The 27,042-nt window shown below is 36.1% G+C and overlaps 1 protein-coding gene across 10 annotated transcripts in view; it reads left to right on the top strand.

Moving 5' to 3' along the window:
• Nucleotides 1-27,042, top strand: part of LCORL (ligand dependent nuclear receptor corepressor like) — an 82,592-nt gene that overhangs the window by 38,758 nt on the left and 16,792 nt on the right. For 2 of the 10 annotated variants that reach the window (XM_040064374.2, XM_040064373.2), the window contains exons 5-7: nt 3,666-3,920; nt 12,832-12,922; nt 21,946-26,822. In XM_040064374.2, coding sequence (XP_039920308.1) covers nt 3,666-3,920; nt 12,832-12,922; nt 21,946-26,822 — 5,223 coding nt within the window. Of the gene's footprint in view, nt 1-3,665; nt 3,921-4,141; nt 6,269-8,578; nt 8,897-12,831; nt 12,923-14,320; nt 18,572-21,945; nt 26,823-27,042 lie in introns of those variants that run through there. The other 8 variants (XM_040064372.2, XM_058420641.1, XM_040064376.2 and 5 more) reach the window with 6 other exon arrangements.

Raw genomic sequence — 27,042 nt, 5'->3', positions numbered from 1 at the left:
GGTTGGGCACTGGAACAGGCTCCCCAGGGAAGTGGTCACAGCACCAAGCCTGGTGGAGTTCAAAAAGCATTTGGACAATAATCTCAGGCATACGTGTGACCCTTGGAGCTGGCCTGTGCAGGGCCAGGAGCTGGACTTTCATGATCCTTGTGGGTCCCTTTCATCTCAGGATATTCTATGATTTTAAGACAGAGTCAAAGCCTTTACAGTGGGGCATAGCAACTTGTAGACAAGTTGAAATGATAGGTTCTTTTTAATGTGGAAAAACGTGGACAAGCAAGCAGTAAAACATGCCAGCCAGAGGTTGTAGATTCTTCCATTCATGAAAGTATTCCTTACCTAACTAGGTAGAATCCAGAGGAACTTGCTTTGACCTCAAAAATGACTATTTTGAATAAGCAGTTTTACTAGAGACCTCCCACCGTACTTCCACCATGATTTACCAGTTAATGATTTACATTACAGAACAGTCAGTGTGATAGCAAGACTATTTGCATTTACAGCAGATAAGTTTAGACTGCCTGAGTCTAACCCTGTTGAATGAATGTGCATTTAGCAGCAAGAGCACTTCAGATGCAACCCGGGAGCACATCTTTTAGAGTATATGCTCTTAGATATGCACATATCACCCCCTCATCATATTACCTTTTTACGGTAAATTAACTTAAAATCTGTAAACTGCCAATAGCTGTAGCAGTTGAATATATGAGACATTCTGCTGCATTTATTCTTCATAGGGAGTATTTGGAAATCATTACAAAAAACAAATTAATACTAAAGAAATTATTATAAGAACAAAAACCAAATCCTTTATTATTCTAACTAGGTAAAAGATGGCTTTGCTTCTAAGGAAAAAGCTGACTTCTGCAAGTGTTTAAAAGCAATATATGCTTGGCTATTACCAGTGTGGAGAGTCTGAAGTGGAACAGAAAGGCAATAAAAACTTGACAGTTCTGAATTAGTTTTGTCTTCCAGTTTTCTAGTAATTGATGCATGGGATGGTGATTAATAAGGAGAAATCTGTTCCAGGCTGTTGTGTTTTCCTGCTAATTGTAGGTCCCCTGTACTCTTAAAGGTACATGTCACACCAGGATGTAAAATGATTCTCCCATTTGCACTGATGATCAACTATTATCCAGAAGTTGTCAAAGAAGTTTTTGTTGTGTGCATGCAACAAACAAATTGCTCTGTATAAGAAGGTCATTCCAGACCCTACTCAGTCTTGATAATGTTTTGTATAATTAATTTTGTATGAGTTTCTGATTACAGGCAGTCAAATTTTGGGGTTTTTAAGCTAAGCTGTTGATCAGTAGATTTCATTGTCTGTAACTACCATTTCTCTGTCATGCAAACACTTTTGTTCCTAGATAATTCAGTTATTTCATTTCATCTCTTAACTTTCCATGTTCTTTTCTTGTATTTTGTATATGCATCAGTACTTTACACCTATTGCCTTACTGCTGCAGTATCTGTTGTTGAGTTTTTTTCTTTACTTCTACGTGTGTCTTTGGGATGGTAAAATTCCAGCTGAACATTTATTGAGTTCATTATTTAGGAATCAGGAAATAGATATGCTGTGTTTATATTGCTATGCCTGGAGGTTACATGGTGGGGAGAGATCTTTCTCTTTGTAGGTATCCTCATCATTTAGAATTTTATCTGATACCTCTCTTCAAGAAACACCTATCAATTTTAGGTATTTTGGTAGAGATCTGGTTGAAAGATTGTTGGAAGTTAGAGCTTTAACCATGAGTAGATTTGTTTTGTCATGCCTTGGGTAAGTTCTCTTGAAGCCAAGATGTCTTGAAAATGCTGGAGCTTCACCATACCTCACCAAGCATTACAGAGAGGCTGACCAAAAGGTCTTGACAAGAAGCATCTGAGCAGTGCGTCAGCTGCCTTCTCGTGTGCTATAGACAGCAGATCCTCATAGGTGCAGGTTTGTAATTCCTTGCAGTGCTCTGTTGGTGAAAATTAATTCTCAAAATGGAGCATGTTTGAAATAAACCTGAAACAAACAAGCAAATGATCTTCCATGCATTCATCCTAAACCTGAGCAGCATTTCCTTGATCAGTACTGGCAGTCACTCTCTTGACAGTGGATGGATAAAGCTTCATAGGCATAAAATGCTGGAGCAAATATGCTGTGCAATCCTCCAAACTTCCTATTTGGAAATGTTTCCATGCAAATATCTACCCAACTCAGTGCTTTCAGTTTCTTCATTTCCGTGAAAAAAACCCTTAGTTTATCATCTGCCTTATCTGTTTCAGATTAACTTTATTATCCCAGTAACTACAGAACCATGTCCTTTGGTATTTCCTCCCGGCAATCAGGGTTGATTAAAGGGTTGATAAAAGCCAATTCTTCTTCATTTCTTTCACACTTGCTTTAAATCCCTCTCCCTTCTTGATTGAAATCTGTTTCACTCATTACCTATGAACTCAAGGATTGGCAGTGGTTAAAATATTGAAAAGGATATTTGTGTGGGGAGGGGTGTAGAATTGAAGGAAAGAAAGAAGAGTGGGATAGTGAAGTAAGTAGTATTACTGCCAGTTTAAGGGAAAACACATCTCTGAGTATGGTCAATTGTACTTGTCTTGTGAAACAGTGTGTTGCAGTCATCAGTTCAGTAGCACAGCTTACTCTGAGTTTCTTAATTACATTACTTATGCTCAGCTACACTTACATTTGTTTTCCCTGTTGTTTCTATTGGCATTCTTTTTGGTGATTCACAGTTGCAGTATCAGTTATGATTTTTAATAAGAGGTTTAACATTTTTCTGATAGATAACATTAAAATAGTCATATATACCACGTTTGATCCTTTTTGTTTGTTTGTTTCTAAAATGAGATACTTTTTTCCAATGAAGTATGAAATGTTACATACACAAAAAATGAAGAGGATATACTCATTTTAAAATAGGAAATAAAGCTTTTCTTCCAAGTGCTTTTATTGCTAGCGCTTTGAAAATGTCCTGAAAATCCTGTAAGATTTTACAATAAATGTTTAAAACTTTCTTTGTATTCAATTGCTTGTATTACTACAAATTGTATGGGACATTTCAGGTAGCATCATACCAGTTTTGACATTTCAATCCAGAACCTACAATGGGGATTATAATCTCGGAGTGGAACGCACGTCTTTGTTCTTTTTTCTTTTTAAGATCAGTTCCTCTGAAGTCCCAACTGTTCCATGTTATGAAGGGGACTAATCTTTAGAACTGTACTTTAAAGTTATATTTGTTATGGTTCGTCTTTGAAAGTAACTTCTTTCTGTATTAATCCATATCTTATTTTACTTTAATGATTTGTTTCAAAATTCTTTATTTTCAAAACTGAAAATGAACAGTCTGCAAATGAAAATTCAACTTATTTGCCAACAATTCAGACTCTGAGTCCTCTAAGTAACCTAACCCCACATACTCTTTACTTGCATGCTATGATAGAGGAGTAAGGTAAAAATTAATGATCTGTGCTAAATGTTCTTCCAAGTGACTTCCAGTTAGGAATGCTTGTTAAACAAACTTGATAGACATCTGAATTTATATGTTCTTTACACATGTATTTATTTAACACATTTGTGCGCTTACAGGAAGTATTTATTATAAGAAAAGTAATTAAGTTTGGTTCTCAGTATATCTGTTGCCTGTGTTTTTTATTTCTAGATCTTCCTCAGAACTGTGATCCTAACATTCCCCTAGTTGCTCAGGAATTAATGAAAAAAATGATCCGTCAGTTTGCGATTGAGTACATTTCAAAAAGTAGCAAAATTCAAGAGAACAGAAATGGTTCATCATTTGAACCAAGTCTGATGTGTAAAAGTATCCAAATGAACCAAACGGAAAACTCCCTTCAGGAAGAACAGGATAGCCCTCTAGACCTCACTGTGAATCGAACTCAAGAACAGAATACTCAGCAAGGTAAATTTCTGTATCTAATAATCTCTATTTTGCTGTCATTTATTTCTTTTATGGTGTCTTAAGTCCCTTAAAAAACAAATGTCCATGTAAAACAGAAACATTTTTTATGTTGTGTGTTAACAGATAAGTATTCTGATTTGAGTACCTGTATTAAATAAGTGGCATTGGAATTTCTCAGCTTTGGTATAATGAATCTCTTCTCTCATCTGTGCTGTCAACAGATAACAGTGGTTCAAAATTTTGCTGGAGAAATGGCTGTCCTAAAGCCTGAGAAAAAAGATGCTGGGATTTCAGAGAGCAAATGTCACTCAGTCTCTGTCAGCTCTTGAACATTTTGAGTCTTTAAATAAAGGCTGGTTAGAATGATGGTAAAAGAAGATTAATCTGGGAGAAAATTTCCATACTTCATACCTTAATCATTACAGATCAGTGCAGCTTTCTTAACTGAGAGTAGAGCTAGAAAAATAAAGTCTGTCTCACTATCATTTACAAAAAGGAAATAATTTCTTTGCCGCAAGGAATATTGCTATCCAAAACTGATAACAGTATAATCACAAGAGTGTTTTGAACTTTGAACTAGATTTGGATTAGCAGCAGTTTTCAGGAAGGGTTGTGACTGTCATGTGCAACTGAAAGCAGTGGCAAAAGCAGCTTTTGTCTTTTACAGATACATGGATCTGTGTTAATCCTGTAATACTGCAGACCAAAGGGGAAAGTTGACCTGTATGTCATGTACTGTACTAAAAAGTTGAAAGAAGCCAGAACTAAGTTTTTTGGGGTTTTTGTCTGTTTATTTTAATACACGTGAGCAGATTTGGTATTTGTGTACTTAATGATGCAGTCTTTAATTGGAGATGGATTCCTCATGATAAATAGACCTATTCTAGGTTAAATTTCAGGCATCCTTTCCCTTTAACAGAAAGAACATCAAGAAATATTGGAATTCTTGCTTTTGTTCTGTATGGTCAGACCAGTTCATGGCAGGGTTTAGTAAATACTTAGTGTTTTAAATCCTGAGGAAATACCTGCTGTGCTTGGATGTAATTTTTCTATGGATGAACTACAGATTTTAGAGGTTTATAATTGGCCGGGTTTAAGCACATTTCTTTTGCAAGAGCAATAAAAAATACTTTCCTGATATCAGCACCATAGTGTATTGCTTACTTCAACAGCTAACTATAAATAACTAATCTTAAATGTTCATGGAGGAGCAAAGTCCCCAAAGGCAGGTTCTGGTCATTGCTGAGCCCAGATAAATCTTTGAGGAATGAAAGGGAAGGCAGAATGTGGGCAGGGACAGGAAGAAAAAATTATACTGCCACCCTTTTCTGAAAATCCATTGATCTTTTGTCTAAGAAAAGTCTAAAATGTAAAGAAATTGAATTATTAAAATAATCTTTTTATGCCATTGGATTTTTCTTACAGTAAGGTTAAAGAACGAAGTTTAGAATTGTGGACCTTCAGTGAAACACCTAAATCTAAAATAGTTGCCCAGCACACACAATGTACAGGTTACACATTAAACTATGTAAGACACTGCAGAGTCTCAGGACTTAGACTGCCATGTATGCTGGAGTGCTTTTTAGCTGTTAAAGATAACATCTTGCTGTGAAATTTAGAGATGCTGAAATGAGAAATAATAGTGGAATAGGGCTGTAGTTGGAGAAAGTTGTCTTGAACATCTTACCTACCAGGGAAATTGTATTGTGCTTTCTGTTTTCCATGAATGTGTTAATTTTGAGCTATTTTAGCTTTTCACGGTAGTGATGGCAACACAGGCAAATAAGTTCAAGATGAAAAATGTCAGCCTGGTCATTTTATTTCCATTGTGTTCTAAGTGCAAAGATTCATGAAAAAGTTATTTCAATTAGCATTTGTCAGGGACTGTGTATTATTACTGCACCTATCTCTCAGTTCTGTGTTTTTCCCAGAGACAGCTTTGTTATAACAGTGTCATATGCTTATGGTAGGGAATTACGAAGGTTTTTTAATTGGATTATTTTTTGAAATGTATAATTCTCTAACATAGTATACTTCTTTGGTCTGGACACTTGTAAAATCTGTACCATGGTTCTGTTCTTAGTAATGTTTTTTGACTGTCATGCAGTTCTCTTTAGTATTTGCTATTTGTAATTCCTGTTACAATTTCCAAATGAAGTGGCAGTGACAGAGGAGGAAGTTCAAATTTGTGCACTGCTTTGATGGATCCTCAAGGTTGAGATCTTTAATTCAAACCCTGTTAAGCAGATAATGATCGAAGTATAAATTCTTTAGGCTCACTTTTTTATTAAGCAGCTACTTTGTATTTACAACAGTTATCTTTGAAATTAAAGATCTAACTAGTTAAGTAAATAATCTTGCTCCTTTACTATGACAATGGTTCTTGGGCTTGAGAGACAGGAGTAGACTTTATTTTCCGGGTTACTGGAAGCGGTGAGCAGATCCAAGCTAAGTGCTAGCACGGCACTGAAACGAGATTCTGCTGCTGAAATTCTCCATTACAGAAAGCTTCTTACTTTGCTCCAGTATCTGGAAGCCATCTCTGAAGCCAAAAAATCCTCAGATCTGACGCTTCCAGACCTGACAGCCCTGATTTTTGGGCTTACATGGCAAGGTTTTAGTAGTTGGGGAGGGCTGTAGAGTGGCATCTGTGAGAAATTGGTGTGGCTTCCCTGTGCAAGGCTCAGCCAGCTCTGCCACAGACCCGCACCAGGCTGAAGTGAAGCACAGGAGTTGGGCTCGTGGTGCTGCTGTGAAAGCATGTTTAAGAAAGTGCAAAAATGCTGGACAGGCAGGGGGGTGGGAAACAGCACTGCGAACGAGGTAAGGGAAAGGGAGGTGCTCCAGGCACCAGAGTAGGTATTTTCATGGAGCACATGGAGAGGACAACTGCAGCTTGTGGAGCACATGCTCATTCACATTGCAGCCTATGGAAAGACTCCACATTGGAACATGAGTGTTTCCTGAAGGATCTGTGGCCTGTTGAGAAGGAGCTGTAAAGAATTTTACTGACTTTAGCCCCCATTCTCAATCTTGCTTATGCCAGCTAGAAATGGGGGAAAATAGAGGGGCTGGGAGTGAAGTTGAGAGCCTGGGAGAAGGTAGACATGGGGAAGTGCTGTAATTTTTACCTTTTTCTCATTATCCAAATCTGTTTTAAATTGCATTATATTGATTTTCCCCCAGTCTGTTTTGCCTGTGATGGTAATTGGCAAGTGATTTCCCTGTATTTATCTTTATAATCTTCATCTTATTTCTTCCTGCCCCCTATTGATGACAAGGAGTGGTAGAGGGGCTATGTTGGGGTCTAGCTACAGGCTGAGGTAAACCCATTGCACCTCTGGAACTGCAGCATTTAGTACAGAGTATGACTTCAGGCAATGGCATCCAGGTATGTCCAGCTGACACCTGACTGGTAGTGGAGTCTCAGAGCATGCTCTACTTTCTTCTGCAGGTAGAAGTGTGGTAATTTAGCAGGGTGCTTTAATTCCTGTGTACCTTGCTGATAATCAGGCACATTTCACTGTCAGTCAATTAGCAGCAACTGTCTCCAAGAATACCTGTATCTTGCTCCTTTTTCTAATCCATGTAACTCTTTAAGACTGTTCAGGCCTTAAAAATTAATACTTTGTATAGTGAAACAAAATCTGTTCTCCATGCACTGCATCTGACAAAAGCGGGGTGTTTTACTGTGTGCTTTTGCAATATTGCTTTCCTCTAAACTAAGCCAATGAAGAAGCAGCATCCTTGCAGAATGAAATGGTGAGTAAGGAACAGTGTTGCAATATCTTGCAGCAACTTATTTCCTTGGGGGTGAGCTCTTTCAGGAATGTTCCTAGCAGCAGCAAAGTTTGATGCAGAGGCTTCTTTCACTTGGTAGATACAGGAGGGTTGATAGTTCTCAAGCTTCTAGGCAAAGTGACTAAGAGTCAGAATTAGAAGCAGCACAAATATATAATCTGCAGGTTTAGCTGCACAAGCTTATTCTTGTTCCTGGATCTTTTGGAACCAAGATAGCTGGAACCACACACTGATAGTGTGTAAACATAGCCAAAGTATGCAAGAAAATTTTCATAATTTTCATTGAAAATTGTTCAGTGTTTTATTGAGTCATTGTAGACTGGAAGACATCAAAAGATAGCTGGCAGTGTATTGAAAGAATTCCAAACATTACTGAAAATAAACTTATTTTTCTTAAGATCCTGTTTTTGCTATATGTATTGGTGAAAATACTGTACATTTTGAAGATATACATGCAGTGTTCCCAAGATAAATTGTATGAGCTATAAATGTATTCAAGAAACACTTTAATACTTTTGTATGAGAAAGTCACCCTGAAAAGCTGCATTTTTGAGGGCAGTAGGTGTTTTTCTTCCCTGGCTGTTGTGGTGGCTAACAGCCAAGCTCCTTGTCAGATGAGTAGCTTGCTTACTTCTCTCACAATGGCACAAGGGAGAAAATGGGAAGAGCAGAGAGGAGAGCTTATGAGTTGAGATGAGGACATGTTCATTGCTTACTACCACTTGCCATCATGAGCTAAACAGACTTTGCTTGGGAAAAATAATTCTAATTATTGCTTACTAATGTATTTCATTATTAATTCAGGCAGTGGAAACAAAAAGTTATTAAAACACTGCCTTTCCTCCCTCCTTTCACAGGTTCACTCCAGGTTTCCTTGTGATTACTACCACCACTGCAGTGCAAGGGAATTGGGCGTGGGCTGTCCACAGTGTGTACCTAATGGTTTCTCTCTGCTGCTGGACTTACCTCTGCCATTTTCTCATTCTTTTTGTTCCCGTTTTTTGTGTCCATCTGGAACTTTACCCCCTTTCTTTAATGCAGTTTTCCAGAGTTTTTGCCCAAGTGGCTGCTGGACTCAGCTGTGGCCTGCCGTAGGTCTGGGAGCCAGCCATTGGTGTCCGGCACAGGGCAGCCCCTGGCCTGTCCTCACACTTACTGCCGGGATTGTGCCATGATCACCCAGTGTATGGCCACAGACTTTTCATCTGGCATTTTTTCATGTTAGAAAATAGCATTTCAAGTCAAAAGGGGCTACTCAAAGTGGTAGTTAAGAATTAATAAAAGGCTTTGGTGTTCCTGCTGACAGTTTCTTGAAAACTCTTTTTTTGTGTTCCAAAGCACAGAAGATAGCCAGCAGAAAGCAAGGCAGCATCAGGAAAAGTACTGAAGACAAGACTGTTGTTTGGTTGCTACAAAACCCCTTATCCCATGGATGGATAAGGTAAAGGGAGTGTTATTTACTAAATCTGACTATATTAAAACTAGGTAGGGGTCTCTGAAATTCTTAGAGAAAGAAACAGGTAATGGGCAGGTTTTGCTCAACAGTTCTTAAACATCGAACTGTTGTGAAAGTAGGTCATGGGTCACTGGGTTCACAAAGGGCCTTGGACTTCACAGCTAACAGAACCAAGGCCAGAAACTAGAGCTGTAGTAAGCAGAGATAAATCTCTGAGATTCCTAAGCCAATGATAGCACCAACTAGGAGAGTAAGGGAGTAAAGAGCTGCAGGTAGTAGCCAGGCTGATGTGCTCTTCCACACTAGGAGTGGAGTGCTCCCCCTGCCTGGAGGCTGAGAACTGAGAAGAGTAGGTTATCTGATCTAATAAGACAGTTCATAATAGCTAATGAGAGATTTCCTGAAACCCAGGAAAAAACTCAGTTCAGAAATCAATGTAGAAATACCAGTTATAGGGACTCAAGCCTGACCTGGTTTCTGTTGCTTCCCTGCTTCCCTAACATCACTAGTCTGGAGGAGTTCTAAGTGACTGTGGTCCAGATTCTTTTGAAAATGAACTTTGAGCATACTTAGTTTCATCTTGGTGTTGGTGCACCTGATGATCTTGTGCTGAGAATCAAAGGCCAGAGGTTGAGCCATTTCTTTGAAGATAAGAATAATTAAATTTACATAGAAATAGCTACATTAGAAGATCATGAGTAGCAAACGTGGAAAACATCTAATATATTTTTCGATATTATCCAGTGTAACATATTTTTTTTAATGGAGATTCACTTCTTAGTAATCATGGCTTCACCTAAAGAGTGGAAGTAATTTCATGTCTTTTATTAAAACCACCTTACAAGAGTGTTTTTCTTTTCCTGATACAATTCATTTGCTGTCCAGAACTCTTGCTGTTCTGGTTGATTTGTAAGAAATAATAGAAAGCTCTGGCTCAGTTGAGAGAAGACTATTCCTACCTTGCAAGTAACAAGCTTCCAAGATTCATAGTCCACCTGTATAGGCTACCTCTCTGCAAATTTTTTGGTCCTGTACCTAATGTTCCAAAGTGAACATTCTTGACTGTGGATATGTACATAAATTCATTCCATTAGGTAGGATTTCACTGTCTTAGAGCTTTACAGCAAATACTCTCATTTTCCTACCAGGCTGAAGTGGGGTTTTGTGGGGGTTGTTTCTTGTTGGTTTTGATGGAGTGTTGTGTTTTGTGGTTTGGATTTTTTGATTGGTTGATTTTTTTGATTTTTGTTTGTTTGTTTGTTTTTGTTGTTTTTTTTTTTTGTTTTGTTTTGCTTTTTGTTTTTGGGGGGGTTTTTGTTTGGTTGGTTTTTTGGGGTGGGGTTTTTTTGTGGTTTCTGTTTTGGTTTTTTAATTTGTTTTTATTCAAATGAAATTACTAAAAAAAAAAAATCTGTAGTCCAGTGACTCTGTCTGGTATTTTGCATATATCAAATTTCTTGTATGATTCTTTTTACTGAGTATCATCTTCCCATAAAGCATTGTCTTCAGGGAGGTGTCATGTACTTAATGAATTTGCATTTGCTGTGTTGGAAGAACCAAATGTCTTGAACCTCAGATTACTTCAATTCTGCATATCCTATAGAGGCTGAAAATGTATCTAGTTTTTTTTGTTTAAGGAGGCTGAATTTTCACTACTGTGAATTTTCACTGCTGTGGTCACTACTCCCAGTTCTGAAAGATTGGGAGTGAAAATTATTTTAATTATGGAATCTTACAACAGCCTTTGGATCTTGTGTATTTGTTGGGGCTTTTTCTTTTACTAAAAATCCAGCTAGCTTTGCAGGTTTTCTGGGTTTGTTTTTTTTTTTATAAATTGGTGAAGAGATAATTAGCATTTTATTGCTTGACAAGTTTTCAGCTTTGAAGTAGTTTTTTTTCCAGTGATGTCTTCTAAATTTTTTTGTGATGTCTGTGAGTATGAACTGAAGATGGAGAAACTGTTGCAGAAGGGAACATGAAAGCACTTAAGAAAGGGAGATAAACCTTTGTGTGACTGACAGAACACAACAGATGAGATCTGTCCATTGCACAGGACTCAGGGACTTGGGGCTGAGCTTGGGTATTCCTGGGTAGGCCAAAAAGTCCCTGTAGAATTTTTCTGTAGTGTTCTTAACTGCTTTTTCTTCTGTAATATCAATACATCAGGAAGGCTGATTAGCATTAGTCCTTCCTCTAACTTTTTTAAGAAAGATTTTGAAAGGAACGTGTTTGGGTGAAAAGGAGCACCCTTGCCAAGTTGGCATATTTTATATATATATTCATCCCCTAATGCTGAGTTATGATGTTACTTTTTCTCTCTTTGACCTCCTTCAAATACTATAAAATAGTTGTGGAAGAATAGTCAAAAAGCAGTCCAAAACCAAAAATCTGGATTTTATTATTACACAGAACTCTATTTCTTTGCATTATTGGTATAAAGGAAAGCTACCCAAACAATTTTCTTGACTTCTTATTTGACTGTTGGCATTTGGATCCTTCAACCAATGCTATATTGTCTGCATCTGAGGCTGTGGGAGAATATGTGCAATTGATTGATGTTTTAGAAATAATAGGCAGTAACATGAAAATGACATTGTAAATGCAGTAAGGGGTAGTATAAGTGATTATAGAATTGAATGTTGAGCTACATGTTGAAACTCAAAATTGAATTCGCAGAGCTCAGGCACACAAAACAGCTCAAGTTTGAAACAGAGAACCAAGGAAGAAAGGTATGAAATTAAATATATTTAGGGGATTTAATTATAATTTAAATGTAATTGATTTTTTTAAAGAAAAAAATAAAATTAGTATTTCAGCTGTTAATGTTTTTAAATATTGATTTTTTTAAAGTATGTTTTTTTATTTCCATACTTCTTAGACTTTAACAGCCAAGTATAAATCTTGAATTTAGCATTTACCAGTGACTTGACAGAATGGACTCCCACCCCACTTTAGGTCTTTCATTTTTCTAATCTATAATATTATTGCATGTATGTGGAAGGCAGCAGGAGGAATATGTATAGTTAAAGCATCGGAACCTGTATTGGGCTCAAGCTCTTTTCCCAGTTATGGGGAAGTTACTGGGAAGATACCCAGTTACTGGTACCTGCTCATCCAGTAACCTGGTCTGGTGTCATTGCTGACCCTGCTCTCAGCAGGAGGTTGGTCTGGAGGCCTCCTGAGATCCCTATTAGCTTGAATTATCCTGTAAGCCTAGGATTTAGTTATGTCAAGTCTTACTTCAGCATCAGAATTGTGTGTTTGTTTACAGTATGTAAATATGAATAATAATTGTTACATCATGTGCATTGTTTCAGGTGCCTTGAAAATAAAAAGTGCAGCATTAGACACGTGATTTTTAGGAAAGCAGTCATGTTTGGTTAATATGGGTTCTTTAAAATTTTATTATTTCTGAATGGGTTTACCTATTTTTTTTTCCTTTTTTTTTTTAACAATTTTAAAAAGGTTTGGTTACAAATCAAATATACAAAATCATTTGCTGATGGCTGATACTGTTAATGAAATAAGGCATCAGAAATTTTATGAGACAAAGTATCTGCTGAAAATTGTGCCATAGGGGAAAATACATTTGCTGACAAAATCTCCGAGATCTTCCTTAAAACCACTGTTACCATCACTACTCATTCTTTGCAGGGGATGGAGTGCTAGATCTCTCTACAAAGAAAAGCGCACGGTTGGAAGAACCAAAATATGATCCATTGTGTTCTGAAAACTCAGTGTCTGGGTAAGCAATGTCTAGGACTTTCTTTGGCTTATCAAAAAGACAATCCAAGTTTCTTTTTTCTGGCCAGGGTTTATGTTCATAACATACCTGTATATACTGGCACACACATGTGGTTCCTATTTTGCTTTCAAAAGAATTTTTGTCACTCATAAGTGTGTGTCTATGTATATATCATATGTTTCATTTGTCTTTTTCCTTTTTTTTCTGTTTAAAGAAAAGTTATCAGAACAATCACCAAACTTTAGTTCATGTTACTAAAAATTACATTAAAATTGATTACATAACACATTAAAAGTAAGAGACTGGTAGAAGAAAATGCAAATAATTATTTTAGAATTTATTTAGGGAGCTTCAATTTTGGACAAAAATGACCATGTTAATAATTAGATGTAAAATCTTCTTCAACTAACATGAACAAGTTAAATGACTATTATCTATAATATTCCTTAATAGAGAGAGCAAGCATGTGAGAGAGAGCTCTTAATCATCATACTTATACTTGCATCATGGTTCTGACTATGGTGTGTGGTGGCAAATGGTTAAATTTCTTTATTCAGCAAGGAAAACGTTATTGCATCTGCTGAAGGCTACCACAAAATTAGTCAATTTGTTGGATTTTACGATCTTGGCATCCTTCCATCCGCTAGCCATAGCAGGACCCTTTTTGTCACCTGTACGTCTTACAAATAACTTATTACAAATAGGATTACAGTAGCAGCATCTGTTGAATGATGTAAAAATGCATTTTATTAATTTACTGATATGACCAAGTTTGAAAATGAATGGCTTTGTAATTAGTGAGCTGTAAATAGTGAGTAGAAGTTTTTAGAAGTGTGTCTTATTTTGCGAAAAATGGACTTGATTGTTAACTACAGCACTTTATCTTCTTGTTGTAGAAAGCGTAGTTTTGTGGAAGTCTGGGATGTTTGTGTGTAGTTATGTACTTACTGCTGCAAATTTTCTATGAGGGGGTTGACTCTTTTATTACTTGTTTAGCGGTAACGTCACGTTTCTACTAACAAAAACTCCTTCAGGATTTGGGTATTTAACGGAACGTTAATTGTATAATTAAAATTATAACAGTGTTGCTCTGCAAGCATGTGAACAAGGGAATATAGCAAGCACATGAGACTATTACCAAATACTGAGCTAGGATATAAAGTTCTTGGAAGGGCTGCTGTAGAAGCCACAGTATGATTTTTGACACACTGTCCTACCAGAACTGTAACATTTTGCTAGGATAATCATTTAACTACCACATCTCAAAGGCTAAAAAGTATCAGAAGCAGTGATGTTACCGAAGCAAGGAGTATAATAAAGGAGTGGACCCTTCCCTTCCATAGCTGTGTGAGAGTCTCTCATACATCAGTTTACCATCGTTTCATTCCATCCATCCAGGAGACTACACAGAAACAGAGAGGACTATGTGGAAAGAAGTGCTGAGTTTGCAGATGGTTTGCTCTCAAAAGCTTTGAAAGACATTCAGTCTGGAGCACTGGACATAAATAAAGCAGGCATACTTTATGGCATACCTCAAAAAACTTTACTTCTCCACTTAGAAGCCTTACCAGCAGGAAAGCCTGCACCTTTTAAAAATAAAACTCGAGATTTCAATGATAGTTATTCATTTAAAGACAGTAAAGAAACTTGTGCAGTCCTACAAAAAGTAGCCTTGTGGGCAAGAGCTCAAGCAGAGCGCACAGAAAAAGGTAAACTCAGTCTACTTGAAACCTCAGAATTAAAATTCCCAACAGCTTCCAGTTACCTCCACCAGTTAACTCTACAGAGAATGGTCACTCAGTTTAAAGAAAAAAATGAAAATCTACAATATGAAACTTCAAGTCCTACTGTACAATTAAAAATTCCTCAGCTAAGAATAAGTTCTGTGTCCAAACCACAGTCTGATACTGCTGGTCTTCTGGATGTTATGTACCACGTTTCTAAAACCTCCTCAGTCTTAGAAGGATCAGCTCTTCAAAAATTGAAAAATATCCTCCCTAAACAGAACAAAATTGAATGTTCTGGACCTGTAACTCACTCAAGTGTTGACTCCTACTTTCTGCATGGGGACCTCTCTCCTTTGTGTCTTAATGCTAAGAATGGGACAGTAGATGGAACCTCAGAAAATACAGAAGATAGTTTGGATCGTAAAGATAATAAGCAACCAAGGAAAAAACGTGGCCGCTATCGGCAGTATGACCATGAAATAATGGAAGAAGCAATTGCAATGGTAATGAGTGGGAAAATGAGTGTTTCCAAAGCACAAGGAATTTATGGGGTACCTCACAGCACTTTAGAATATAAAGTAAAAGAAAGATCTGGAACATTGAAGACTCCACCGAAGAAGAAACTCCGATTACCAGATACTGGCTTATTTAATATGACAGATTCAGGGACTGGCAGCTGCAAAAATAGTAGCAAGCCTGTGTAGAATAATTGTTAGCAAATTGTTTTGTGTGTGTGTATGTATGTCTGTATACACACACTATGTGAGAAATACATATGCTCACTCTGACAGAAGACATGAAATTATACAGTTCAAAAACCACATACATGCCTTTTGAAATATAGTTTTATTCAGGGTTTTCACTGTGGACAGAATTATAGAGTTCCTCACATAATTCTGATAGTGTGTATTTAATATAATCCTTGTATAAATAGGTGAAAAGATTCAGGTTTTATTTAGTAGTCACTAGCATAAAGATGTTTCGGGAAAACAAGTATTTGTCATGTGAAGCATAATTTTTAATTGGTGAAGAACCACTTTACCCATTCAATTATCCATCTTATATGGGAAATACACAACCAAGGGTTAGCAGACGTATGTAGTTCACAGAATACTTGCAATAAATTGTAAGTAACTCAGATTATACACAGCAAGGGATTAAAAAAAAAAGATAGTTCCTCACAAGGGAGTGGATTTGTGAAGTATTAGTAGGATATAGTACATTCTGTGAAAGAAAGAAAGTTCGTTATTTAAATACCCAATACAAGTAAGAAAAACATTTCATTACAAAAATGTGTGTTTAGCAGGCATAAACTGCATTTTTTTATCATTTTAAGAAAATTTTGTTGTTGTTTTAGAAAGAAATCTGTGTTTACAAAGTGTACACTTACAAAATCTGAGAAATTACTGTAGTTATAGAATAATTAAATATGAAATAAGATGAAATACTAAGAACATAAAATAATTTAAAGCTTAACATAATTTTCCTTTTTAGTTTGACAATTAAGGTAACTTGTAAGGTTTAAAATGAAAGTTGGAATGCAACTTAGAGCATGTTCATAATGTGCACAGAATGAGCTTGAGAATGGTTTGGATTTGTTTGTTTTTTTGTTTAAACGTGCTGGTTAGTTGATGTTATGACTACTTAAAACTTATTTAAGGATTGTGTCACACTCCTATCGAAAAACCTCACTGTAACTGTAATGTATTTGCTGCTGTGACATTTCAAAACATTTTCCGTTTTTCAAAATGAACACCAAGTTACATTATCATCTTGCTAATAACCAAATTTGCAGTTCAGGGTCTTGATAGAAATACAAATATGAAGCAGTGAAGCTGTTTTGAACTTTCAATAATATAAATTCTTTATAAATTTGGTAGTTAGAAGTTAGGCAGTTCATTTTAAATATGTAATTTTTAATAGAATTTAAGGGAGACCAATTATCTTCATATTGCAGTTTTTACATGAATTTCAAAGTATTCACATTGGACTTTTTATCACACTTAATTTTTTATGTAATATCAGAAGTATATGTCTGCATATGAATGGGGGCTTGCTTCATACGTTCACTACTGAACATCAATGCCCTTTTCCTCTCAACATGTAATTTTTTCTGTATGTATCTAATTTGGCATAAAAAAAGACTCTCAAACTTTTATACACACGGTACACATGCATACTTTTTTTTTTGCCACTTAAATTTGCATGTGTATGGGTTAATTACAGAAATCGAATTGAACATTAGATACATATGGGCCACATAAGGTAGTTTAGCTTATAGATAAACTTGCCATTAATTTCAGTGGAGACCATACCACAATACTGGTGGCAAAATCTAGCCCATATCTATTAACACTACAAAAAAAATGACAACTTCCACTTTAAAACAGAATAATCCTTTGAAACTGCACAACCAGTATCTCAGTTCTTTAGTCTCTCAGATCTGTACTGAATCTTCTTCAGTCATTAAGGTTTACTTGCATATTACAGAATAAATCTCTCAGGCACATGATGATTCTTGGGGTGTCTTGTGCAGGGTCAGGAGTTGGACCCAGTGATCCTGGTGGGTCCCTTCCAACTCAGCTTAATCTGTGATTCTATGATTTTAAGCAGAAATGTACCTGATAAGGAGTTCACAGAACAGCAGATGTCAGGGTCATCTTTCATTTTAAAAGAATTAAGCCATATTTTGTGAGGGCCAGAAGGATTAATTTATTAATATATCCCCACTGAAAACTTCAGCTGAAAAAACCTTAAAAGTTTCAACATCTGTCTTTATACAGTTTTACTTGCAAAAATCTGGGGCTTCAATATATTGCCTAATTTGTACCATACTGATGTTTTCTATTCCTCGGACATTGTTAGAAATTTGAGTCAGAACTTTATACTGAAGGCAAGTGACAGTACTCTTTTTATATCACTTAAAAGATGACCTGACCAAAAATTTAACAGGATTCATAAAATCAGGGATCATTTTACTATTGACTTAACACTACTCAGTAATTTTGTATGTAATATTATAATTAATTTTCAACATTTTAGTACTTGTATTTATTTTTTGGTCAGAAATAGTAATTAAAATATTTTTTGATAGTTTATAGATGATACTCAACCTGTAAGTGTTTAAAGAACAGAATTATTTGTTTTTAATTATTAGGCTAACGTTTAATTACACAACTAAGGAAAGGCAGGGAAATGTGTAAATTCTCTTCCCCCAACCCCCTATGTATTTCATTAATGTCATTTAAATTCTACATTTTGAACTGTTTTATAAACTCAGTTACCAGTCACTACTTAGTAATTGACAATTTCTGAGAATTCCTGTTTCAGCAGAATTTTAAATGAAGGCGAAAGCAAGCCCTACATGCTTTCTACTTATTTGAATGTTTCTCAAGTATTTTATATTAAAAAACAGTGCCTCTGTTTTTAGAACTACTGCTCAGTAAAGTTGTTTAAACCATTTCTGGTAGCTAATGACAATTTTATATTAAATTGTATATTAACTTTAGTGAGACTGATTTTTTTAGTTGTTTACAGTACAAATACTTGTATTTGTTTTTTAATTGCAGTATTTCCATTGTCGCAGTAATTTAGTAAAACTCTGTGGCTGCCTTGATTTTTGACAGATTTTTGTTAACAACTGATTTTTAGGCAATTAGTTATATTTATGCATAAATCAATTGCACTATAATTCATGAATTATTTATTACAATATTTTCTAATGAATTCCATGTATTTGTCTTGTGTTGTAAATGTACTGTAATTCTGTTTCTTCTTTGTGTTGTTATATTCCTAAATCTGATTGTATGAATTTAATTGTTTAGTTAACGTGTTTCTACGTTGTAATTTGTAGTAAAGCACTTCAATGCTTTTGCACATAAATTTACAACACTGATGTGTGATTGATTTGCTCATTCAGTAAAAAAAAAAGAAAGAAACAAAAACCTGTACACTGACTTATTTGACTCATTCCTGAGGCACAAGTTGATTAGCAGTGACTAAGACCAAGAACTGTACAAATTAAGCTCATAATGACTAATGTGCTGTGAAATTTTTATCAGAAATAGTAGCTTTAAGGAAGGATGGTTTCTTTTCTCAGAACTGATGAATTACTAATGAGATGAAAATCAGAAAAATAATTTTCTAACACCTCCTTTAGTTAGCAGCTAAAAATCATAAATAATATATAGCTTTTTTGAGGTATTTGTTTACTTAATAAAGTCAGGAAACAAACATTTCCGTAAGACAGATTAATATTTCTATAGTAGTTCCATGCTGTTTGTATGAGTACTTGAAACTATGTTCTGTTCCAGTTTTGTTTCTGTTCCTGGTCTGTAAAGATCTTGCTGGAGTGATCTATCTTCTCTCTGGCTGAGACGACAGGGGAAGGACCTCTTTTGGGAGTCCTGTGGTAGAGCTCTTCTCCGGTAGTTTTGTGGAGGAGGCAAAGTTTTACTTCCTTATATGTAAATTAATACACTGAAAATCTGGTAATTAAGCGTATCTTATTGCTGCCTTTGTGCCATTTTTGGACTCTAGTCAATCCCCACTCCATGTTATTAACTGCCCCTATCTGCCAGAAGGGAAATATCATTCCATGCTTGACCTTTGTCTTGAGCAATACAAAGGGTACCAGGATAGCAGTGCATATTGATCCTCTCACCTCTTAACCCCTCAGTTTCCTGCCCTCTCTCTCCAGCCATCTTTTTGTGTTTGGTTTGGAGGAAGTATGCAGTTTGTCAAAGTGGTAGGTTTTCCTTATATGAAATTTTTGCTTAAGCCTTTTATCCTGAGGATAGTCTAAACTACAGTATGACAACACAAATTTCTAGAGATACAGGAAGGTAATAACAGGAAACTGAAATATTATTCCATAGTTTTATTGAAAAGCTCCTAAAAATTAGTGTTTAAATATATTGACATCTCATCAGGGAGACACTTCAAGAAAAATATGTTGCTTTAATGCTTGAATTTGTTTGTGTAGTAAGCTCTGTTCCCAAATGGTGACTGAGTAAGAGCTCAATGTGTTTTTACAAACTGGGAAGATCATTTGGACTGTGGGACTATTGCAGTAGAATAGATGAAAGTTGTCTGTCAGCTTTAGAAACTAACTCATGTTACGGGGAAGCAGATTATAGATGTCACACAAGGGTGGATAATCAGGAAAGAAATTGTTTTAGAAGAATGTCCATTATGTCTGTGATAATCAGAATATTGCTTTATACAACAAGTTGATCTCCACATAGCAAATTCCAAACAGTTTTGAGGCCTGTGGATGATTTGGTTGCTCACTTTGAGAAGGTTGTAGGGCTCCAGAAGCTTCTTCCGCCAGTGAACAGACTTTAAATAGCAGTTATGGATACAGGCCCTCTATAGTTAAAGTTCTCCAGTGAAACTATAGACACACCTTGCAAGTCTAGGTACCTCTTTAGAAATTGAGTCTGAAAAAAGATTTTGCTAAAGCTATCTTTTTAGCAAATTAGCACTTAACAAATTCACTATAATTTACAAACAGAATATGGAAGATGAAGGCCTAGTGGCATGGGGTTTTTTGGTTGTTTTTGGGTTTTTTTAATCCTTTCAAAATAATAAAGTCATGGTGGTGGGGAGGGCAATTACCTTTTGTCCGGAATTGTATTATTAGAATAAGCTTTCTTTTTACAAGTGTAGTGATCTTGATACCTTCTTGAATTCGTTGGAGGAACAGTCAGGCTTTTCTCAGTAATGGCATTTCAAAAAGAATCAAATCCTGACACTGACATTCCTTTGAATCATGGGTTTTACTTTAGATTGCAAGTGCAAAGTGCAAAGAGGTTTCTTTTTCTTTTTAAGACTTAATTGTTTCAGATTAAATATAATCGCAACTTCAGCTAATACCATCACAATTATCTGATGCCTTTATAAGTTAGTATCATCTAGGTGCCTGATTTTGAGTATACCATTTCATACTGAATGTTACAGGAGAAGGAAAACTATAGGCAACTATATTTAAATACAGCACATTAAATTTTAAAGATGTTTGTTCATTGATTAGTACAGTTGTAAAACAAATCAAAATGAAAAAAATTTGAAGTATAGGCTTAAATACAAAAAAAATTACAGGGGATAATAGTAGGGAAAAAAAGTTAGTGTCATGTTCAGAGTTTGGTGATATGTTTAAACTGTACATACTTTTCTAAAACAGAATTCTTCCAACATTTTCTGCTCATGCAATTGGTTTCAATAGAACATTTGAACTAGGTGTTAACTATCTGTTGGTAGTTGCTATTCAGCATAAGGATTTTGCATTTAATTGAAGAAATGCCTGTATTAATTTCTACCATGGAAAATTTTCAGCTTTTCAGTAAAAATGATTGATTAGGTAAGTAGTGACATTAGTTTTAATAATTTATAAGAAATTGATTAAATAGTTAAAGTAGTATTTTATAAGTTTTTTGGGGTTTGTTTTTTTTTTTTTTTTTTAGTTAATACATTGGAGAACAACTGCTCAGCAATCTTTAGATATAGGCCTACCCTGTTTAAAGGATATTAACTTTTATCTTGGAAGTTACTTATTCCAGTAGTGATTACCTCTTTGTGTTTAAGGAATCTCTGTGTGCACACATGTGTGTTTAATATATTGCAATGAAGAGCTTGTGATGCACCACTGCAATTTTTTTTTTTTTTTTAACTGAAAGGAAATATCTTACCTGCAAAGAGCACTAGGCTATTTTTTTCCACTTTCTGTTAGCTTGTTAAATGTTCTTCAAAAATAAATATAAAAATAAAAATGTCTTTAGAAATACCTTTAAATGTATCCTGAATAGCACTCAATACACTTGAGTATTTAAATATCTAAGAGTGGGATTCAGGAGAGATGGATCCGTTCTTTCCTCTGCCACAGTCTTGAACCTTAGTCAATTACCTTCTCTGTGCTCTAGTTAGTGAAATTGGGGTAATACGAGGCCTGCTGGGTTCTTGGTGACATTTTCTTTCAGTAATAGTTAAGTTAGTTTGAAATATCAGAAAGTTAACGTTGTAATTACAGTTAGGTTCAAGAAGCTGTATTTCAAATTATTCTTTTTGCCTCTAATGTCTTCATGATAATTTTTCTTAATGGTAGATTAGTGCTATCACTGATAAGATGCACATCATTGCTAGTGACTGACACTTGCAAGTATAATTGAATACTGCAAATAGAACATAACTATTTTGTAAATGTCAGGTTTTTAGGCTTGCCTTTAACCGTTATAACAAACATTAGATGTGGTGTTTTGCTGTAATTTATATTTTGTTTTGATTTGTTTTCATTTTCAGTTCAAGCTCAACAGCTGATGCAAATTCAGAGGAAACAGCTAATTTGGAAAAAGGAAAATCAACATTAAACAAAGTTTTGGAGTCTTTTTGTTCATATCACTGGCAACAGACTTTGGCTATGTTAAAATTCCTAATACAGGATGAAAATGTTCCTATAGTTTGCAATTGCAAGCAAACACATTTTGTCCACTCTGAAACTCCCACTTCCCTTACTGAAGAGGATGTTCACATTCCATTTTGCAGTTGCAATGGACACATGCTGACAAAAAGGTGCTGTTTACAAAATCAAAGGCCAAACACTTGTTTACCACCTCTGTCTGTTTGTATTAAAGATTTCCATTCTTTGTCATGCCAAGCTGTAGCAATTGGATGTATTAAGACAATGGTGAACAAAGCTTGTAGTTCTCCTAAGTATTTTGCTGACCAATTGCAAAATTGTAACAGGCATTCTGTGAAAGCAGCAGCATGTACATATTCAGCTAAGGACTGTGACCTCTTAAACAGCATTAAAAATTCAAACAGATCCCGCAGCCCATCGCCGCCTCCGCTCTCACCTGTGCACAGTAAAGAGTTTGAATTGTCAGAAGGAATGGTTATGGATTTTCCAACTTTAGACAATAGCAAGCTTGAAATATCCATCAACCAGCCTCCATCCCTCTTGCCAGCTGAAGGAAGCAAGGGAGAATTTGAGTATGAGGGTAAAACATGCAAAGGAAAAGAGATTGATTGTTCAGATGGAACACTGGTATCAGCAGACCAAGAAAGCAGTGATGGTTATATGAATGCTGAGAAAGGTGAACATTCTGCCATTTTTCAAGATTTAATGGACCGCATTAATGAGAAGTTGAAATCAATAGACACTACAGATCTAGCAACAAATCTTGTAAAACTTTCTAGCAGTGACAGGGCACCAGAAAATGATGTCAAATTAGGAGACTTCATAACTTCTCTTTTGCATAATGCTAAGGCAAGTGATTACAGCTTTATGGAATTACTTCACCAACATGATAAACAAGTGGAAAATAAAATCATCCAGACAAGATTTCGCAAACGTCAGGAAACTCTGTTTGCAACGTATAATTCTCCTGATTCACCAGTCATTCGGCGACAGTCTTTGCAAATCAAGAGGGAACTTGCAAGCCTCGATGAAACTATTGTAAGAAAAAAGTCAATTTCTGAGAAAAATGCAAAGAAATCTACAAAAAAAATTGGTAAAATACATCCAAATAAAAGACATAGTTTTACTGTGATAGAAGATGAGACTTTGCAAGATCTTGAAAGTAATCCATGTGTGAATTGCCAAACCAAACCAATGTGCTTTCCAGTACACCAAACAGAGTCTTTCAAACTACCTCTTACTAATTTTCAGACCAGCTCCAGTTTTTTAGTTCTTTCAGAAAACAGCGCTATTGCAGCTAGCCAGGCAAAACTCCCAAATACACAAGGAGATTGCACAACCTTAAAAGAGACTGGTCAGATTCCTCTGAAGGGTGAGAGTAATGAGATCTTGGGTAGAACTAAACGTAACATTGTGCCTCCTGGGTGGTACTCTGTGTATGTAACAAACAATATCATGTTTAGAAAGTCATCCAGTACAAAAAAGTCTTTGAAAAGTTTGGAAAAAATGAAAATAAATAAAAATGTTCATGCTGAAAGATGCAGTGACATAAATATAAGCAAAATTGTGAGAGACACAAATCTGCAAGTTGTTGTGGAGCGTTTAGAAGACACAATAAACTTAGCCAGAAAGACTAGCAACTCATTGTTGGATAGTTACAAAATAAGCCAAAAATTAAAAGATAATGCTTATGAACAGGTTATAAACCCAGCTCCTAGAAGGGGCTTACCTTTCACTCTGAATGAAATGGGATGCACAGGACAGAGTTTCCTTCCACATTCACATGTGCCAAGCAGCAGTAAAATCAAAGCAATTTGTGTTGCATCAAACACGCAAGAAACTGTTATAGATCAAGAAATTAATGACGACCTTTTGAAATCTCTGACCTTTAATTCTAGCAGTTCAACGTCCAGTGATGGGGACTTGCATGTATCATCTGAAGCCGGGGAGATCTCATCTCCCTTAAACTACTCTAGTCCTATTAAGCTTATGTTTGTCTCAGAAGTTAACAGTCATGAAGGCATCAAATACACTTTGACATCTGCAGCTGCATCTTCTAAGGGAAGCACAGATCTTTCTTTGTTTCAGGGGCACACAAACACTTTGTTAGATAAACAGGCCACAGGTGACCTTTCTCATGCAGTCTGTGTCAAGGGTTGTGATTGCAGTGAAAATGATACTAAGGAGGGGTCAAGCTATGTTTATGCGGAAGCAGTTACAAGCTCTTGTCCAGTTGGTCAAATTAACATAAATGACTCAAGAAAAAATGATGAAGTTGTGGAGAAATCAAGCAGTAGCAGTGAATCAGTTTTCAAAAGAAAACCTGGTAGACCAAAGAAAATAGGTCCTCAAGTAGTTAAGCAGGTTAAGAGACCTATTGGACGGCCTCCTAAACCAAAAGTAGACGTGAGTGGAAGCACAAAACCTAGGCCTGAACTTAGCTGTGGTGGTAAAAGTGTCAAGTCTGATGCAGCAGCAGTGGAAGAAGTTAGCAGCAACAAAAATATTACCGTGACAGTTGTTTTTGGAAGGTCAAGAAGAACTAAGAGACATGTTTCTGAAGGTAATCTAAATCTCATGAGCATTCTGCCCACACAACACATTGATTCTAATTTTGCCAATGATCCCAGCAGAACAAGACACAATGCAGAAGCTGGAAATGCTTTGACTGAAATGGTAAAAGCCTTCCAGAATCCTTCCACTGAAAATGAAGTCTCTGGTTATGACTATGTCAGGCCTATCAAGAGTAATCTGGCATCACCACATCCTTGCAGCAATGTCATACGGCAGATGAAAAAACCATTAACCACCGTTCGAAAACCTGGCAGACCAGCAAAAGTAAAAATTTCTGGCATATCAGTGACTGTTAGTAGACTTTCACCTCAGGAAAGAAAAGTGAGCATCAGCAATGGTTTGCCTCCTTTACTACAGCAGAATGTGTTAGAAAAAAACATACCACAGGAAAGAAAAAACCCACTGTGCAATAATATGGGTCAAGCAAAGAGCATGCAGAAAGATTCTAGAGAGGATGGATCACACGATGTTACTACAACAGTGTCAAGAAAACGTGAAATTCCTTCGAGACACTCTGCTAGAGACAGAAAACCTTCACTGCATTTTTTGCATTCATTAGCATCTTCTAGTGCATTTACTTGTAGAAGTGCCTTACTACATAAATCTTACAAACTCCATTTGAAAAAAGCTAAAGAACGAAAGGAAAAACTTGCAAAATCAAATCAGAGCACAGCATCCAAAGATACCTCAGAGCTGAGAAGTTCAGGACATGCTATAAAGGATCTTAAGGATGGTGAATTCGGGCCCATTAATGAAGTATCATTGGATCCCATTTTTTCATCAAATCCCTCTCTCAGGTGGTGGCCTACTTCCACTTCAAGTGACACCTTGTTGGAAGAACTAAACAATAGATTTGAACAGATGACTAATACCTGGTTGAGAGTGGGGGGAAGTGAGTTGGACAAATGTGTATGTGAAAAAAGGGATCCCATTGAGCAAGACTGTAATACTGAAATGTCAGACCCTTTAGATTCCTGCCTTGTAGAACTTGAAACATCACCTATAAAAATGCTTTTCCAGAAAAAGTGTAATATGAATGAACTCTGCACCTGGTTTATGCAAACTACAGAAACACAGTCTCTCTCTCTCGTGAGAAAGGCAAATGCTCGCAATCCCTTAGAAGTAGTTAGTACTAGAGATATAAAGGTGGAAACTAAACAATCTGATCCTAGTACTTGCCCTTTCAGAAAGCACTTTAAAAAGTTTGCACTATCCTCCCCTTCAAAACCAGCAGGGAAATTGCAAATATTACATAACATGGTGAGGTCTCCAGTTTTGAGCATGAAAAGTAATTTCACTTTAGCCAGATTAAGAAGAAATGAATTTAAGAAGTTGCAGCATGATAGGTGGGGACAGACAAAAAAGCTCTATAATCAGCCTCCAGGAGGCTGGAAATCAAAAAAGAAAAACCTGCAGTTATTTTGCCAAAGCCAGTTGTTTAAAAGTACAAGTGAGGAAACCAGTGATGAAACACCCAAGCTCCAGGAGAAAAATAAAGTAGAAAACCAGCCCACTCAGACTTTGGTAGAGTCTCAGAATAGCCTCTTGCCAACTGAAAATGAAGCCAGAGGTGCATTTGTTCAACAGATGATGGGATCTTCTGACTTTAACCCACATCCTGGTTTAACAAATATACTTAAGTCACATTCAGAGGCAAATGGAAAAATTCGTTGCCAGCAAAATGTTAGAAAAGAGCAAAGCCAAGATAAACTGTTTCAAAATACTTGGAAGGCCAAAACCTTTAAAGACTGTAGGATATTTCTGAGAAAAATCAACCATATTGAGCAGCACAATTCATTTAAGTTAAATAATGTCATTTTTTCTCCTGAAGCTGTTGACAGTAGAAGCACTCAGGCCTATATGGAAGAAAAAAGACATCCTCTTTTAAGATCCCATTCTACTAAACAAAATACATTAAAGAAACAAGAAAATGAAGTGGAAACATCTAAAGGATCTAATTCTTCTAAAGTGACTGAAAAGCTGGATGGCCAGTTTCATGGCAGAAAATTAAGTAGGGGTGTAAACCAGGATGATAATCCTGCTAGTAGTTCTGAAGGTCTTACTAGAATAAACAAAAGAAAAAGTCCACAATGGGAGACCACTGATACAAATTTAAGAAAAAGGCATAAGAGACAATCATGCAGTAGTGGACAAATGGCACCTTATTACCCAAAGTACCAAGTAGGTAAGTTCCTGTTCCCCGCTTCATCTTAAAATTGAAATCCTAAAGAATGAGAGAAGTCAAACAACTAAGCACTTTTTTTATTGCATGTTACTCATTTTAATTTCAGAAAAGTCATTTATTAAACATTGCATAACATCAGAATAATTCAGAAAGCGCAATTTTAAAATGTGTAAAATGTTTTGCACCATTCTTTCAGCTCTGATAAGCTAACCAATATAGT

Source organism: Hirundo rustica, chromosome 5 (genome assembly GCF_015227805.2).
Source record: "Hirundo rustica isolate bHirRus1 chromosome 5, bHirRus1.pri.v3, whole genome shotgun sequence".
NCBI lineage: Eukaryota > Metazoa > Chordata > Aves > Passeriformes > Hirundinidae > Hirundo > Hirundo rustica.
This window is presented reverse-complemented; position numbering and strand designations above follow the sequence as displayed.